General features: G+C 43.3%; 1 protein-coding gene across 2 annotated transcripts in view; it reads left to right on the forward strand.

Annotated features, from left to right (window-relative positions):
• Nucleotides 1-16,751, forward strand: part of LOC147450001 (uncharacterized) — a 108,226-nt gene that overhangs the window by 52,914 nt on the left and 38,561 nt on the right. For both annotated transcript variants that reach the window (XM_086522346.1, XM_086522347.1), the window contains 15 exons: nucleotides 4,033-4,129; nucleotides 4,204-4,322; nucleotides 6,017-6,102; nucleotides 6,205-6,320; nucleotides 6,408-6,488; nucleotides 6,636-6,737; nucleotides 6,828-6,933; nucleotides 7,042-7,154; nucleotides 7,377-7,535; nucleotides 7,609-7,662; nucleotides 7,742-7,844; nucleotides 8,094-8,165; nucleotides 8,236-8,990; nucleotides 9,124-9,236; nucleotides 9,342-9,582. In XM_086522346.1, coding sequence (XP_086378472.1) covers nucleotides 4,033-4,129; nucleotides 4,204-4,322; nucleotides 6,017-6,102; nucleotides 6,205-6,320; nucleotides 6,408-6,488; nucleotides 6,636-6,737; nucleotides 6,828-6,933; nucleotides 7,042-7,154; nucleotides 7,377-7,535; nucleotides 7,609-7,662; nucleotides 7,742-7,844; nucleotides 8,094-8,165; nucleotides 8,236-8,990; nucleotides 9,124-9,236; nucleotides 9,342-9,582 — 2,317 coding nt within the window. The remainder of the gene's footprint in view (nucleotides 1-4,032; nucleotides 4,130-4,203; nucleotides 4,323-6,016; nucleotides 6,103-6,204; nucleotides 6,321-6,407; nucleotides 6,489-6,635; nucleotides 6,738-6,827; nucleotides 6,934-7,041; nucleotides 7,155-7,376; nucleotides 7,536-7,608; nucleotides 7,663-7,741; nucleotides 7,845-8,093; nucleotides 8,166-8,235; nucleotides 8,991-9,123; nucleotides 9,237-9,341; nucleotides 9,583-16,751) is intronic.

Genomic DNA, 16,751 nt, shown 5'->3' on the forward strand with positions numbered 1-16,751 from the left:
AGCAATAAGATCCAACCCTGGCGTTTTCTGACCCAAATCAGCCTTGCGTTTTCTGCAAGCTTCATCAAAGAAACTTCCCAGCCTAGCGTTTTTGCTCTAGTCTTCACCGCAGGAAGCCTCTCAGCCTAGCGTTTTTGCTTCACCATCTATCGCCAATAGAAAGGTCAGGCAAGCTAGCGTTTTGAACCAACATCCATACCGTTTTTGGTCATCAGCTCCACTAGCGTTTTTGGATCTCAGCACACGCAAAACCTCAGCGATTCACAGCCCCGAAGATTTGCAGATTCAGCCCCAGTAAAGACTCTCAGTTTTCAGCCTTTAGACACCTCAGTTTTTAGCCCTAAACCTGCAGATTTTTAGCGTCAAAGACCCACAGAAAAGAGCCCCCAAATCAGCGTTTTTGGATCAGTCCCAGATTTCAGCCCTTAGGTCGACTTCGTCATCACCGTTGTCAGCGTCGACATAGCCTAGACTTGCATCAGTCTCATGCATTCCATTTGTACCAGATTGTGCAATCATAAGTAGACCACTCTCGCCGACGAGAGTGGGGCCTTCGGAGGAGGGTTTTACAACGTCTCTGGTGTCGTATCTCTCTTCTCTGTCTATCTCTTAGTCTCATACACTTGTTGCACAGTGTCCATTCACTTTGTTTGTGATCATAGCATTCTCTCATTAAGAACGGAGGCTCTACCTTCCATAAGAACAAAAGGAACCTTGAGCACAGTTTGGAGCACTCATCTTGAGCAAAGCGCAAACAATCATTCCGCTTCACCTAATACTTGGTCTCTCTTCTCTTCCATATTGACAAGCACTGTGTTGCTTTCACCCACAACAATCCATGCTTCACCCCCTATAGGTCAAAAGTATAAGTCAAGGACACTTTCCCTTGCATTTTGGAAGCTTTTTGGTGAGCTACAAGTCAATTTCAGCGAGTTGTAATCCTCTGTTTTGCCATTGTCGATGGTCCAAAACCCTGTACACACATCTTAAGGCTTTCTCGAGGCTCCCGTCATGATTTTTTGCAGTTTAGGTGCGAAACCCTAAACCTGCAGAAAGACACTGCAGGCTGTAATTTTTTGTTTTGGATTGTTTTGAGCGGAGCAAACACGCCTATGTGCCTCTCAGGTCCTCCTGCACGCAATGGGACAGTTCCCCTTTGAATCAGACAAGTTTTCGTGCAAAAAAACTCTCCGTTTTTGCAATCCTTTGTGATGAAACTGCACGTACCTGTGGGGGATTAGCAATTAGCTAATCCGGTACCTGTTTAGAAGGCTCTTGCCTCGGCAAACGAGGATAAAACCTCTAGAATTGTACATGATCATCTGAGAAGCCCAACTAGTGGGGCATTACCAGGAGAGAGATGCACGAGAGCAAATCATCGCGCTATATGAGACAAGGGAGAAGGCAAGATTTCCATTAAAGCTGTGATCACTTGCATCTACTAGTCACACACACACACTGTAGTTCACTTACTCAAAAATCAGCCTCCACTCTCAATTTGGGGCCCTCTCTTCGGATGAGAGCTTCTGGATGAGTGTGTTGGCCTGCAAGTTGCTCTCCTACTAACATGTGTGTAGTTTGCCTCTTTTGTTTAATTTCCTAGTATCCACCAACTTATAAAGTTGTCAGTGACTTGATGAGTGGCCCAAATATCATTTTGGCGCACAGGAGCTTCCATACTCGTGATAATTCAGTGTTAATTGGCCCGACTAGTTCCTGATCGACCAACCTAGATTCCCGATGTGAGAAACCCGTTTGGCCGCAGCCATTTTACATTGGCCATGCAATATGCGCTTGCACCTTTTCAAGGGTTTTGGGGAAAACAAGTAAAAATAAAATAAATAAAAATATGTAGTACATATTTAAAGAAGGCATCATGAAAAATACACCTCTTGGTCCCCAAAGCGTTGGTCTAACGGTAAGGCTTTGGCCTCTCAACCTACGGGTTGTGGGTTCAAATCCCCCGTTGGGTCACACTCTAGAGGGACACCTTGTGCTCACCTAGTGTTCACGTTGCTAGGTCTCTTGCCCTTAGACACTCGAGTGCATCCTCCTCTTGGGGTGGGTCACCCGAGGAGGAGGTTCCTAGCTGGTTGCTACGAGTTCTTTCTGTCGTTCCCAACACGTGGTGCATCAATTAGGTGGCCAGGGTGATGCCTACGTGTGGCTCTTGCTCGACGGTACGCGGCCCTTGCCCGACCATGTAACATGGCTAATATTTGGAAGGGATAAGCACCTCCCCCTGTAGGCCCTCTGGTGTGTCGGAAAAAAAAATACACCTCTTGGTGACATGGCCCACTAAACAACTTAGCAGGATTGACATGCATTCCACCATCAGTCTCTGGGGGGGTAATGCAGTAGACAACATATTTAGGCCACACTTCATCACCTCCCTCACCATCCGGCCACTTCCCATTGGTGCAAACCATTCCACTTGCTCAAGGTGGCTGTTGAAGGCTGTAGAATTGATTATAGAGCACTTCCCTACTAGGAAGCTGTAATCGAGGGCGATTACAATTCTTTCAAGGGGGGGGGGGGGGGGGGGGTACTGTCACAATCTTGGACACCCCAAGTCAAGAATCCAACACGACACACGAGAGAATCACTTAAAATACTTCAAAACTTTAAAATCACAATTCAATTTTGGTCGACACGGCTTGTCGTAGTTCCGTGCCTAGAGAGATTGGCCCCAAAGACTGGCGCCCCTTTTGGTATTTTTGAAATATTAATGCTTGAGCATAGTATAACTCCCGAGGGGTCCTCTGCTCTCAGACTCTGCGTCCAGATGCTCTGAAGAGTGAGGCCCCAAAGGGTTTATTTGTTCTTACAAGGGGTGCTCTAAAAGCAAAGCCCTAAAAGCTGTAAACTCAAAAGCATCAAGTCCCAAAGCAACTAGTCCAAAAAGCTGCCAGTAAAAGCTTTCAGCGCAAAAAGCGGAATTCCGTACAATCCGCCACGTGAGCAGCTGCTAGCGGTAATCACGGAATTCGGTACAGCCATGTCGGCAGCCTGTCAGCGTGTTTTACGGGTTTCTGTCACGCCATCTGTTGTGTCCGAGCAGTACTGCCATGTCATCATTTTGTGACAGAAACCAGGAGTAGGAACCAGAGCCCAACTCTAGTGGAGACCAAATTGGAGGAGAACTTGGTAGGAGAAGAGGGAGGAACTCCCCAACCTCCTTCCCCCCATAAAAAACAAAAAACACACACACACACACACACACACACACACACACACACACACACACACACACACACACACACACACACACCCACCCCTAGGCAAGCACACCCCAAACTCATCCACCCAACCCCAACACATTGGCTGGTTGGGTGAGATCTATGCCTCTCCTGTGCGCTACAAAGACCCTGCCACATCATTGTGTGATTCATTGTGCTTGGCCTCAATCCTCTCCTCAAGGCTCTTGGTGAGTGCCTTTGTCAATTCCTCTTTCATGTACGCTTGTTTACCTCAATAATCTCACCATCCTCTATTGGTGGTCGGTTTTGGAGGGATGCTATTTCTCTTACGAGGAGGTCATTTCCTCCCGCATGCTTGCTCTCGTTGAGAGCATTCATGCGATAATCAATCATTTTTTGGTTTGGCCTCCAATGTAGCCATGTTGAATATATGCCTCTCTTCGCTCCTGGGCGAATGTCTCAATTGGGGGAAAATCACTCTGCCTGATTCACATAAGAGGCTCAAGATGGGCACAATTCAAATGTAATACAAGGGGGTTGTCCCGATGTTCGTGCGATCTTGGGAATGGGGATGGATGGATGTGTATGTGTGCGTGTGTGAGTGGGCGTACAAACGTGTGTCACATGTGGTTCTCTGGGAGTGTTCGTGTGCGTGCGTGCGTGTGTGGTGTGATGTATGTATATTTGTGTGTATGTAGGCTGACTCAAGGCAGGGCTGCGAAGACAAGTCTCCGGCTCGCGAGAATGTGCTTCATATCTTTTTGGAAGTAAAGTAGGATCTCTTGTCTTTATTTATGCAGCTAATGTGCTGTGATGTTTTTGAATTTTACAGGCTGGGTGCATATACTCATTGGAATATACTTGAGCTTTATGATTCTGTCCTCCTAAGGGCAAGTGAACAAGAGCTTCCTTTGTTCTCACAAGAAGCTGTAAGTTGAAAATGTATGCTTGTCCCTTGTTTTTATGGTACATAATTCAGCTAATGGAGATGCTATCGTGGCAGACACCATGGTGGTGGGCAATTGTAGCACCAATGGCTCTATCATATCTATTTGCAACTCCGGGATCTCTTGCTGGCTTGGCAGATTTTGTTTATGCACCTATTCATGCGCGTTCCTTAAGGTATTGAGTTGTATTGGGCTGTTTTCTTGGTAATGAATTTCACATACTTGGGGACTCAGTCTCAATGCATGTGGAGACCACCGTAGTTCAAGTCCAAAGTAACACTGTTTAATCTGCATTCTTAAGTCTGAGCCTTACAACTGAAGTTGTATGTTATGTGATAGTCAATTATGGATAACCTTACAGACCTCATTTCTTACGATATATGGCACATCTCATTTGTAATGGTTGGATGAAAAATTCATGATTCTGTAAACTTGCTACATCCATCTTATGATATGGTACAAAAGGTTACTCATCATTTCGATCATAATTATGGAAGTTGTTTTTAAAATTTGAATGCGTAATGAAGATAAATGAGCCTCTCCACCAGCCATGATATTCCATGCGAGTGGATAAAGTCTGCCTGAAGCTGTCAATAATGGTCCTCATATATAAGACCAACGTGTTGTGAGCTACATGCTGATGCCACCGGATGCACATAAGTGTAACAACGCCCGAGTATGGCTTACATAATCTTTTTTCGAAGTGCGTTACACTATCTGGTACCGATATAGCAGATTCATCCAATAATGCAGGTCCTGCGAACAGGCTCATGAAGGGGCGAGACTAAGATTCCTCAGGCTTCATAGCATTACGTGCGCTTTGAAGCTATAGTGTGTCCACATGGCACAAGAATTTAGTGTGTGTGCTACAAAATTTTTAGCGCACGAAATCAGCGTGCATGTGACAAAATTTTCTTGCTTTTCGTCTTGGTCTTTCTCACTTGAGGAAGCTCAAATACTGAGCATGCACATTTATCTGAGTTGGGGCAGTACTATTGATGTTTTTGAAAAGCAACAAGAGATATCTTTAGGATAAGGGCTCCTCACATGCCATTGTATCATTAGATATTCCGCTTAACGAGACACTGAGATCAACTTGAGTTTACTGCTTCATCTTTCGAGACACAACCTAAGTGGTTTGTGATAGAGCTGCCATATTGATGATTGTTATAGGAACAGAGCTCCCTACTGAAAATGCTACTCTGAAAATTGATTTGATGACGAGAACAATGAAACCTGCCCTAACACTATGAGGCACTGATGGGACATTCTTCAGTAGGTAACATTTGTCCAACTATTTTGTTAGATGGCAGTAGCTTATCAGCGGTGTTTCTTCTCAACTATTAGAGATTTATTTGACAAGGTTAGAGATAGTAAAAGCTCATGGATGTGATTTGCTGAATAATTAGCAGTGAAGTTTAAAGAAACTAACATTTAGCACTATATGAGAGTTGGCGGGTTCTTTTGTAGTTTCTCTGTTATTGGCATGCCACATATCTGGGCCCAATCTGTTTGTGGTGTACCTCTGTGTTTCTCACCTGTCCACATGAAAGATACTTATTAAAAATGCTTCATGCATCTTAAGGAGAGGTCGCTGTTTACATGTATTCATGGTTATCGATGTTTACTATTCAAAGATTGAGCTGTTAACTTTAAAGTTTATGAACGTTGTGACCTATTGCAATAATGTTCAGCGAGTAAAGTTTATCTTGTGTGCCTAGTGGTTTCTTGCAATCTTATGAAGGGTAAGTTGTTGTGTGCTAAATTAGGGTGGTGGTGTTTATGGAACTCAATTAGATGGTAAGATTTATTTCTCTGTTTAGTTGATAGAGGGTGCATTGATCAATTGCAAAACGTTGTGCTTGGCAGAACTTTTTTGGCGGAAGAAGTTGAAATTGGGAGGCAACTTGGTGAAGGATCTTTTGGAGTAGTATATGAAGGCTTTATTGGGCGAGGTAAGGATGTTTGCCTGCAACTGAAACGTGCCTTATAATAAAGGCCCTTGTCTTTTATTTAGTAAATCGAAGAGGTGGAACTCGGAATATGTGATTGAGTAGGTAAAAAGGGATCCAAGGGGGAGGGCTTACACGTTGTGCTTAAGAAAGCCAAGGCACGAGTCCAAGGAGTGTCAGAAATTCACAATTCTGAAATTCACATGAATCATCGGTTACAGGTACTCTTAAATGACTTCAAACATATCACATAGCTTACTACGCAATAGCTAGTTAATGCTGTCATCTGGTGTCTGCATGTGAAATAGAGGACCGCGTCTTTTGCTTGTGCTGAATTCTTGGGTACCATGCAAGTGAAGCCAGCTCATGCACACGGCAAACTTTCTGAGGTGAGGATTTCATAAAGCTTTTTCACTAGTGATAATCTTATGTGGTTACATTGGTTTAATGGTGAACTGAAGAAAAATCAACACTTCAAAATATGCTCCATGTCAAGGAAAACAGTTTCTCATTTCTGCTTCTTAACTATGCTGCAGGGGATTTGGCTAGTATGGAATTTTCAAGGAGATCGCTCTCTTGATTATTACCTGAAGCAGAGAAATTTTCCAGAGAATCTCATCTCCATGGTTCTGGGCAAAGTATGTATTGTATGGTTTGAGTTATTTAACTCTTGTTGAATTGACTTGTGACCAATAATTTCCATTTTTGAGCCATATCCTTGTGTTCAGAGTGTGCAGGCATCTTCAAAAGAAGAGATTTCTGACTGGAATTCCGTAGTTATAAAGACAATTTTCAAACAAATCTTGACAAACCTGCAAGATCTTCACAGAAGTGGTGAACATACTCTGCGTTAATCTTTTCAACCACTGATGCATTGCTCTGAGCAATGTTTTATTTCTGGGTCTTCCTGAACTGATCATTGCTCACAGATCGGCCATGTAGGAGTTGTGCATAGAGATGTTAAACCGCTTAATCTGATTTTGGATCAGAACAGTGGAAAGTTCAAGTTCATAGATTTTGGCGCTTGTGTGGACCTTCGCTCAGGTTTCAATTATGTGAGTGCATGCTACTTGGGTGCTCATCATAGCTTTCATGAATGTTCCAGCTTGTCATGCCTAAAATGTGTCATCACAGCATGCATTTATTAGTAACTTGACATGCCACTGCATCTTTGCAACATTTTTATTTTGAGCTGCCAAGTCTTTGGATGTTTTGTTTCATAGGCAGAGCATTTGTCATTTTACTGATGCACTATTTTATTTACGAGTTTTTCACAGGTTCCAAATGAGACTGTAATTGATCCTACTTATGCTGCACCAGAGCATTATGTCATGCCAACTAGCACTCCTAGCTTACCCCCAGATCCATTGTGCTCCCTAGTTTCTCCGCTGCTTTGGCACTTAAATACTCCTGATCGTTTTGATCTCTATTCTGCTGTAAGTACTCATTTCTAGATGTGGTGTTGTGCGTGTGAATCTAGCGTTGACTTCTCAGATTGCTATGTGGCAGGGCCTAATTTTGATGCAGTTAAGTATGAAGTCTCTGCGGCATGACACTGGAATGGTAAACTACAAGAGTTACTTTTCCTCAATCGGTTCTAGTTGATTTATGAGGTTTCTAAGACTTATTCTTTTCTTGAAAGCAAGCATTTAACTCTGAACTCAAACGGAATGGATATAACCTTAAAAAATGGCGTTCAAGCTGTCGTCATGGCAAGGATGAATTTGCATTTTTGGATGCAGATGGTAAGACGTACCCACCTTTTGTCCACATTTAACCTTCTTCTTACCTACAACGAAACTGCTAGGCTATCAAGTCAAAGTTTGATTGAAGACATATCCACCTTTTGTCCACTTTTAACCTTCTTCTTAAACTGCTAGTCTATTAATAAAAGACAAAGTTTGATTGTTGTGCTGAATGCATGAATGCTGTCAGCTTGAAAATAGTCTGAAATCTTCCTTGGGCTGGTATTTATTCTGCCGTTCCTACACCAGGTGGTGCAGGGTGGGAACTTGTAACTGCTTTACTGCAGCCTCGACATGACAAAGATCAGCTCGTTTGGCCTAGTAAGCCAATGTTCTAATGCTGGAAATAATAACTACCCTCATTCTGCATTCTCTTACTCGTTGTTTGCAGGTTTGGGAGGTAGTCGCCCATCCGCTTCAGCAGCATTACGCCACCGCTTTTTCCATGACTCGTTTGCCATGCCCAAGCCCTTTCCTCAGAAATTTCCGGATCCAGGATTATTACATGCGTTGCCAGCTTTTGAGGGTGTGGCTCAAAATCTGAGCAGTGCTGCCAAGAAGGTAGTTTACTCAAGCCATAAAGACATGGACAGGCATACTCCAGAACATCCCAAGGATAAGAAGAAGGAAAAAGCTTCTAAATTTCCTTCAATGCCTGCAATCCCTTTTGTATCAAATGCAGTCCCTTTGGATAAGCAAGATATAAAAGGTAAGGGTTCTGGACAGTTTACGGGCTCTCCCCTTTTCCCAAATTTGAGCCTCCCCTCACATTCTGATGTACAAATACTTAAATCATCTTCAATGGTGAAATTGAAATTAACTCATGCACTTCAAGGTGCATTCAAGGGGGGTTTACAAAAGGATAATGAAAAAGAAATAGACATATTAAGAAAGCTACAACCAGCTTCAGCAGGGAACGACAATTTAAGTGGTGCATTCAAGGGGGCGGCACAGAAGGTTAATGAGAAGGAAATAGACACATTAAGAAGACTGCCATCAACTTCTCAGGTCAATATATCGTCCAAACAGCAAGAGAACAACTCTTCTTTAAGGGGTGCCACGAGAAGTGGTCCTGTTTTCAGTCCAGTTGGAGCGGCATTGCCAACATTAACAACAAGTGCTGTTGCTTTGGCCACAGGGTGGCTGGTATGTAAGGAATTTCCATGCTTAATTGGTCCATACTCCATTTTTTCTGGGTGTGGGAGTGTGTCTCAGAGGTCTTGTTTTAAGGAGGTGGTTCTTCTCCTTCACAGGTTCACTTATCTGATATTTCTTGTAGGTTTTGTCAGGATTGAACAGTTCAGCTCAAGCTTCATATGAATTTGGCAAACTATTGATGTCTTCAAGTGGTATCAGCGGATCAGCATTTCTTTCGTTCTTCCTCTTGATCAAGTCGGTGAAAGGCTCTAAAGGAATTCTAAAGAGTTTATTGCCAATCCAAGATTTGTACACTTTTTTTAATCTCTTGTTTTTGTTTTGCCTTCATTTTTTTTGTAGACCTTGGCTTGAAGAGCAGAGTATATCCCCTGAAAAGACTGAGGATACTAAGCCTCCAACTGCGAATGGACTCCAAGAGAACATTCAAGTGGACAAGTTCAGATTTATCCATTCTGATCATGTTAAGTTGCAAGTAGTAGTTGATGCAATGCAGGAGCTGGATCTGCATATGTCAGCACTTGAAGCACAGTTGTTAGAGGAGCAGCAAGTGTTGCAACAGCAAAAAGAACTTGTTCAAAGGGTATGCTAGCGTTGAGTGTTTTAACTAATACTATGCATAATAGTACCGATGTTTATGCGTGTGCGTGCATGCATGTGTGTGTTTGTGTATGTGTGTGTGTGTGTGTGTGTGTGTGTGTGTGTGTGTGTGTGTGTGTGTGTGTGTGTGTGTATTTACCCCACATGAATTGAGGAAGAGTTACCTAAAGTGCAAGCCATAAACCGATTGTTGTCTTCTACAAGACATTATAACAACATGAACATGTGTGTGTGTGTGTGTGTGTGGGTGTGGTGACGAGGTGTGAGAGCAATCTGTCATGCGAAGCCCTCTCCCCTCCTTGTTGCGACGAGCCTGCAACTGCAGAGCCACTGCGTGTCCTCCCTGCTGCAGCCTCACCGCCCGCGTCCTCTCTGCAGCAGCTCAGCGCGTGCCGCCCTCTGTACAGCAGCTAGCCAGCGGTGCAGCACTCAGCCTTCAGTGCAGCTAGCCCTCTGCATCGTCTGCTCAGTTTTTGTCCCCGGCTAGTGGTGCTTAGTCATTATCGAATTGCCTCAGAATCAGTACGAACAGTATTCTGCTAGAACTTGCAGTGTGAATTTGTACTGTCGTGTGGAAAGGGCAGTGATAGTTTGATTGACACTTGCTGTGGACTAATGTACATACTTATGTGATCTCTGTACAGAGCTTCAAGTTGCTAAAATCCACATTTCTTTGCAGTGCTTTTATCTAGGCGTTTGCTCTTTGGGTAGGGTTTTGTTGATATATGTCTGATTCTTTGTGTGTGTTTAAGCGTCGGAAAGCCATGGGAAGCTTCTCAGCTGCCACTCCTGATATCAAAACTTGTTTGTATGGGCTTTGAGGAGGCCCAGAAAGCTTGGAACGGTCTTACACCTGTTCTTGAAGTGCGTGTTCTCCTGTAGGAACTCATGGACCCGATTGCGCAGTATGCAATGAATGATTTCATCTTGTTTTTCTTGGGGAAAATGCCTACTGCGCAGGATGTCAAGCAATGGGTTGATTTTCTTCTGAAAACGGTTTACATCTGTTCTTGAAGTGCGTGTTCATGTGCAGGAACTCATGGACCCGATTGCGCAGTATGCAATGAATTCAATCATCTTGTTTTTCTTGGGGAAAATGCCTACTGCGCAGGATGTCAAGCAATGGGTTGATTTTCTTCTCAAAAAGCCAGGCTGTCTGTCACAAACTGCTTACGTGTCAAGTCGTTGAAGAACAAAGTCAATGTTCAGATCCCGGGCGGGGGGGGGGGCTAAACCGTAGGAGGAGTAATAGAAGCAGCAAAAGAAGTTCCAACCAACTTAAGGTTCCCGTCCGATGGGGCCTAAAGTAAAGCAGCCCACACACACATACAAAAAAAGCGTAGAAGCTGATGACGTGGCATCTTGTACGGAATTTTGCATTTTGCGTTGGCTTGCTTACGTGGCAGATCGTACAGATTTCCACGTTTTACGTTGGCTGCTATGTGGCAGAGCTGTACGGATTCCTGCTTTTGTGTTGGCAGCTTTTGAGCACCTGCTTTTGGGCCAGTTGCTTTTCATGTAACTGCTTTTTATGGCCAAGGGCCTTTAAATATGAGCCAAGGGCTCATTCTCTGGCACACTTCAGTGTGAAGGTGCAAGGATTGGAGTACCAACATTGTACTGAGTTCAAGCAATATAAAGAAATACCGAAAAGGGCGGCAACGTTTGAGGTCGGTACTCTTTGGGATGGAGTTCTGCCACTCCGTGTCTCTCTCTCTCTCTCTCTCTCTCTCTCTCTCTCCTTTCTCTCTTTCAATTCAGTTGTTATTTGAAGTGCTTAAAGTTGTTCAGTTTGTTCTTTCTCGTTGGCACATGGTGCCGTCCCATGACAATGGTATCAGAGCTTTAGGGGTGTGCTTTTCTGAAAGCATACCGGTCCCACCAAAAAGCAAACAGAGCAAGGTGGCACTTTCAAAGTTTAGTGGAACTTTATTTGAAGAATCTTCGCGTCCCCACCCTAGGCTTATTAGCTACTCTTACCCTAACTTCATCGCGCATCAGACGCGCTCCCGTCTTCATCGCTCTGTCTTATAGGCCATAAGCCATAAACATCACTTACAAGAGAAGGATCCAAGATTTGTTTCGAGCTGCTGTTTTTCTCAGATGCAGTACCATGCAGTGGTGGAGGTCTATAGCTACCAAGCCGTATGCTCCAAGGACTTGGCAAGCTTTCAAGAAAATTTTTGTCCGAAGTTATATGGTTTCTGAAATCTTCCTTCGGAGTGCAACTTTTGGCAGAGTGGGGTATCTTGAAATGCTTGCCATGGAAACCCTAGCAGATTATAACTTGCAATTTCTCGACATCTCTCAGTAGGTATCTCTTCTCGAGCTGATAACCTTGGACGTCCAGTGTGATTGCTATTATGTCTTGGGATTACCATCGCCGCTAGAGGAACACTTTCTGTCCAAGAGCTGATGCACCATGCTGTGGTGGGCTACGACCTTATGGAAGGAATCTAACCTTAATTTTTGGTGCATGTTACAGGATGGAAAGTCACTGGATTTTTTGAGCTTGATTGATGTCGAGATTGATTTTCAAATTTAAATTTTGTCTAAGAATCTGTTTGAGAACTTGTTGGCGATCCTATTTGGAATTTGTTTGAAATGGATGGTGTTTTATACCTGTCTTGGTGCCGATTTGAATTGTTTGACTCTGGTTTTAATATTGGTTTCAATGATTGGTGATTTTACTCCCTGGTGGAGTACTGAGAATGATGTTTGAGATTGTTTGTTCATACTCATGGCCCGGACCCTTGTGATTATTTGCGGGGGGAGTATTGAAATGTTTGAAAAGTTCTGTTTTTTTAAACTCATGGCTTGGACATGGATGGTTATTTACAGGGGGGAGTATTAAGAAGTCTGAGCAGCAGTGGTTACTCTTAGCACATCCAAACGATGCAGGCTGCGGTCTAAGGAGGCGTTTGGTTGTAAAAGGCCTCTATATCTCCCGACCCGGATCTTTTAGGTTATGTGGGAGGAGTGATGAGGGGGTCGTTGAATATCTCTTGGCCTCGACCTTGTTAGCTTATGCGGGAGGAGTGTTGTTTGAGGACAGATCAAACGGGCACCCAACTGGTCGGACACGTAGCCGGACACCACATTTGTACTTTATTAATTGTCCCAGATAGTGTAGTGATACTCTATGTAAATTCCAAATCTAGAGTAGCAGGTCAATTCCCTGAGTTGTAATGATGTCATGATAATTGTAAAGGTCCGTGTGAGCCGGCCACTGGCCATTTAGAATGCCCTAGGTATAAATGTCAATAACCTTAATGTGAAGGGAGGCTTATCTTTAGAGAAGAAGGAGCTCTAAAAATGTACGCTCGAGCTACGATTCTGCTCCAAACTTGTAATCATCGCAGCCAATGTTAGCGGGTCGCCGCGACGGACGTTTGCAGCATAGCTTTTTGGTACTAACATAATATCAATACTCAGGGAAGTGACTCGGATGGGGTACGGAGACTCTTTGGGATCGTCAATCTCAAGAAGTGAACCTAAACAAGAAGTGAACCAACACTCGATGATGAGGGAAATCTGCCTACGTCCTTTCTCACAGCTCTAGGTCATCACGCCATTTGGGCACTTGAACGGACTCGAAATGCAACGAAACTTTAGGAGGAGGTCTAGGACACCTAGGGACACAATCCTATCAAGTTTGGTCGCAATCCAACAAAGTACCAAAATCACGATCCATCGTGAAAAAGGTCCTGAAAACTACAACAGAACATGTCAGAAATGTCATCCTATGGTTTAAGAACACTGTCCTATGGTTAAAACAACTAAAAACAGTGATTTAAGTACTCAAATCTGCAATTAAGGCTCACTAACACGTAGTCGCGAACCACAACAAAACTGACAATGCTTACACTAGAATGAAAGAGCAAAGAAAGAGCAACACAATGCAAGTTTCGGAATTGAAAACTGATTACCCATTCATTAACTGCGATGATTATAAGTTGGAGTAGCTCGTAGCTTGAGCGTACGTTTTTTGAGCTCCTTCTTCTTCTCTAAAGATAAGCCTCCTTTTCACATTAAGGCTCTTGACCTTTATACCTAGGGATTTTTAAATGGTCAGTGGTTGGCTCACACGAACCTTTACAAATATCATTACAGCATTACAACTCAGGGATTGATCCACTACTCTGTAATCAGGATTTACACAGAGAATTACTATATTATATCGGAAAACTAATAGAGTACAAATGTGGTGTTCGGCTACGTGTCCGACCAATTGGGCGCCCGTTCGGTTTGTCCTCAAACATTCCTCCCTTTCTAATTCATGTCGTCTCTTGACACGACCTTGTGCAGTCTTGTCATAGGGTTGTCTTCAACTTTGTCTTCAAGATTGGACTTCAGGTTGGGAAGTGCTTTGTCGTTGATGACACTCCCCCCTTCCTAGAGTGATTCATAACTGTCGTGTTGTTTATACCTGATTTGAGCGTTATTGTTGAGACAACTTTTCTTCTTGTTGTGCATTCTCCTCTTTGTTGCCAGTCTTGGCCGCCGTGAAGAGGGATTTTCATGTTTTTGAGTTTGTAGAACTGATCCTCTTTGTGGCGTGGACTTTATGTTGGGTTTGCTTTCCATGTCCACTGTAATTTGAGTTGGCTGCAATAGGTCACCAATGTTGAAGCACTGTGTGAGCTACTTTTGACTGTTGTTGATGACTCTCTTGCGGAATTTGTCGTTGCTTGGCGTTGTAAGCCATTCTTTAACTTGCCATTTTTTGATGGAGCTTCGTTGTCCATTGATTTGGGTAGACATTTCCTTATTGTTGATGTAGGAATTATACGAGAAGATGATGTCATTCTAGATTAGGGTCTAAAACCTGGAGGACCAAAGGGAAAAATCCGGTGGGAAAAATGTGCCTTTGGTATACACTCTTATTGGAGTTGAGCATTTGGACTTGAAGTACCTGTCATGCAAGATGAGTGCTTGGGAGAAACAAAGGAAGAGTGCCTAATGCAAGTGCCAATTATGAGACATTCTATATGCATACAAGAAATTTGTCAAACAAAAGCATGTAGTGTAAGAGATGGAGTTGATGGGTGCTTCAAGGAACAAATGTAGCACATGTGACATCAAAGGACGTTTCAATAGCTTCCACGTTTCCAAGAAGGGTTTTTGATTTAGAAGCTTGTCCACTCATACCTCACTGTGCGGAGTGCGTGAGTGTCTTTTGGACTTCCTCCTTCACTTATCACTATACTACAATGACTTCGACTCTTATGCTCACCTATACCAGCATGAGCGACACAACGTTATTATGCTCAACTCTTCCAGCTTTAGTAGTACCTAGAATAGCTAAGACGTTTAGACCACAGAGAATATTACATGAAGGTTTGGGACTAACGCCTCGCTCATTTAGTGGCTTAGCTGCCCGACTCTGACTTTTATGCCATGTATTTTTAATGGGGACCTGGACTTACCTGTTCAAGGCCAGAAACCCAGTTCTGTAAGTTGTGGAAATTTAGGCCTCTTCCGTTGTGTTGGTCTTTGGATGCCACCATTTTGTCGAGTAGGTTGGCATATTTTGGCTGCTCTTGACTTGCTTGTCGTATGTTCACATTGCTTTGTGAAACTAGTTTGCCTTGATTGCTTCATTGTGTATATGGTAAGAAGTAAAAAAATGGTAGTGGTATGGATTTTACCGCATGGCATAGGTTGTGATGATGACTCCATAGTATATCTCCTCGAAGCTTTCGCCAAAAGCTCTATGACCTCGCATCACAAATGAGATTTGACATTAAAAGATGTATGGAGGTATAAATTTACACATTATAATAAAGATGGAGAGAGATGTGCATTGCGATGCTTGTGCCCCAAAGAAAAACACCATACATATGTATGGTGTGGAGTTGGCACCGTTCTCCACATTTATAATAATACCGTAGGGAACATGCCCTTCCCCCGCCACTTTTATCCCCTCTAGTGTTGAAGGGGGACTTACGCTTCTTCTCCAGTGTTGAAGGGACTTTTTTATTGTAAAAATACTACAGTTGTACAAGAAAGAATTCATTACCGATGTTTTATAAAGACATGTATCATTCCACATTGCCATGTCATGGTGTATTATCCATGTGTCCCTTTGTTGGGCAGAACAAAAATTCTTCTATCCTTGTCACCTTCATCTACAATCTTTTCAATAAAAATGATTTGAATTCATTCCTTTAATATGTATATGATGTAATCTAAGTGCTTTTGAGATCATATAGAGGAAATCAAAATATGGAATATAATTGTACCTTTGGTATTGGTTGTCTGCATCGAAGCGCAATCTGATCTTCCTTACATTGTTCCACCACCTTCCCATTAGTATATGTTCTGCCATCGACATCTCTTCCACGACTTCTGCCAACATGTCAACTATCACATTCACTTTTGCTATCATGCCTACCAATACTTTGGGACATCCCATCTGGCATACATATCAATCAAAATATGGCCAAGCACGACATCTTTCTCCAAGAGCCCTTACTTCGTATCTGCTGAAAGCAGCCTAGAGGTTTCTGGTGCTGCCATTGTGGAGCAAATCCTGCAATCAAGAAAACATACTAGATCTTTCTGACATGCCCCTATGGGGAAAATCTTGCAATCAATGCATTCCAACTCTGGACGAGAAGCTTTTCAAGAAGTTCTGGTGCTCTCTGAGGTGCACCACATTTAGCAAACATGTCAACCAAGGCATTGCCAAGCACGACATCTTTTTCAACAACGCCAATTTTTAGTGTTGTGCCATGGCCCACCAAGGACAGGCAAGGCTCTGACAATGAAGGCGCTAGTGGAGAGTCTACAATGTGTGCTGTGGTCCATAAGGGCCTTTGAGCTGGGAAAGCAAGCAGATGAGGTGGAAACAAGGCTCATCCAAATAATGGAAATCGTGTACAATTGGCATACAATTCTTCTGTTGGATGAGACAGATGCATACTTGCAGAGCAGGGACCTACTATTTGGAGTGTTTCTCTGGGTGTTCAAGTATCACTGCAGAGTCATGTTCCTCACTACCAATTGGGTGACAATCTTCGATGACGCCATCTTATCACGCATCACGTTGGCCATTTTCTACTCAGCATTGGAGGATTCCTAGCGTTGCAACATCTAGCAGACATTGCTTCTTCGTGCTGGCATCTGCAATGCCACCTATGACGCCCT

Source organism: Adiantum capillus-veneris, chromosome 10 (genome assembly GCF_014529385.1).
Source record: "Adiantum capillus-veneris isolate H3 chromosome 10, ASM1452938v2, whole genome shotgun sequence".
Classification (NCBI taxonomy): domain Eukaryota; kingdom Viridiplantae; phylum Streptophyta; class Polypodiopsida; order Polypodiales; family Pteridaceae; genus Adiantum; species Adiantum capillus-veneris.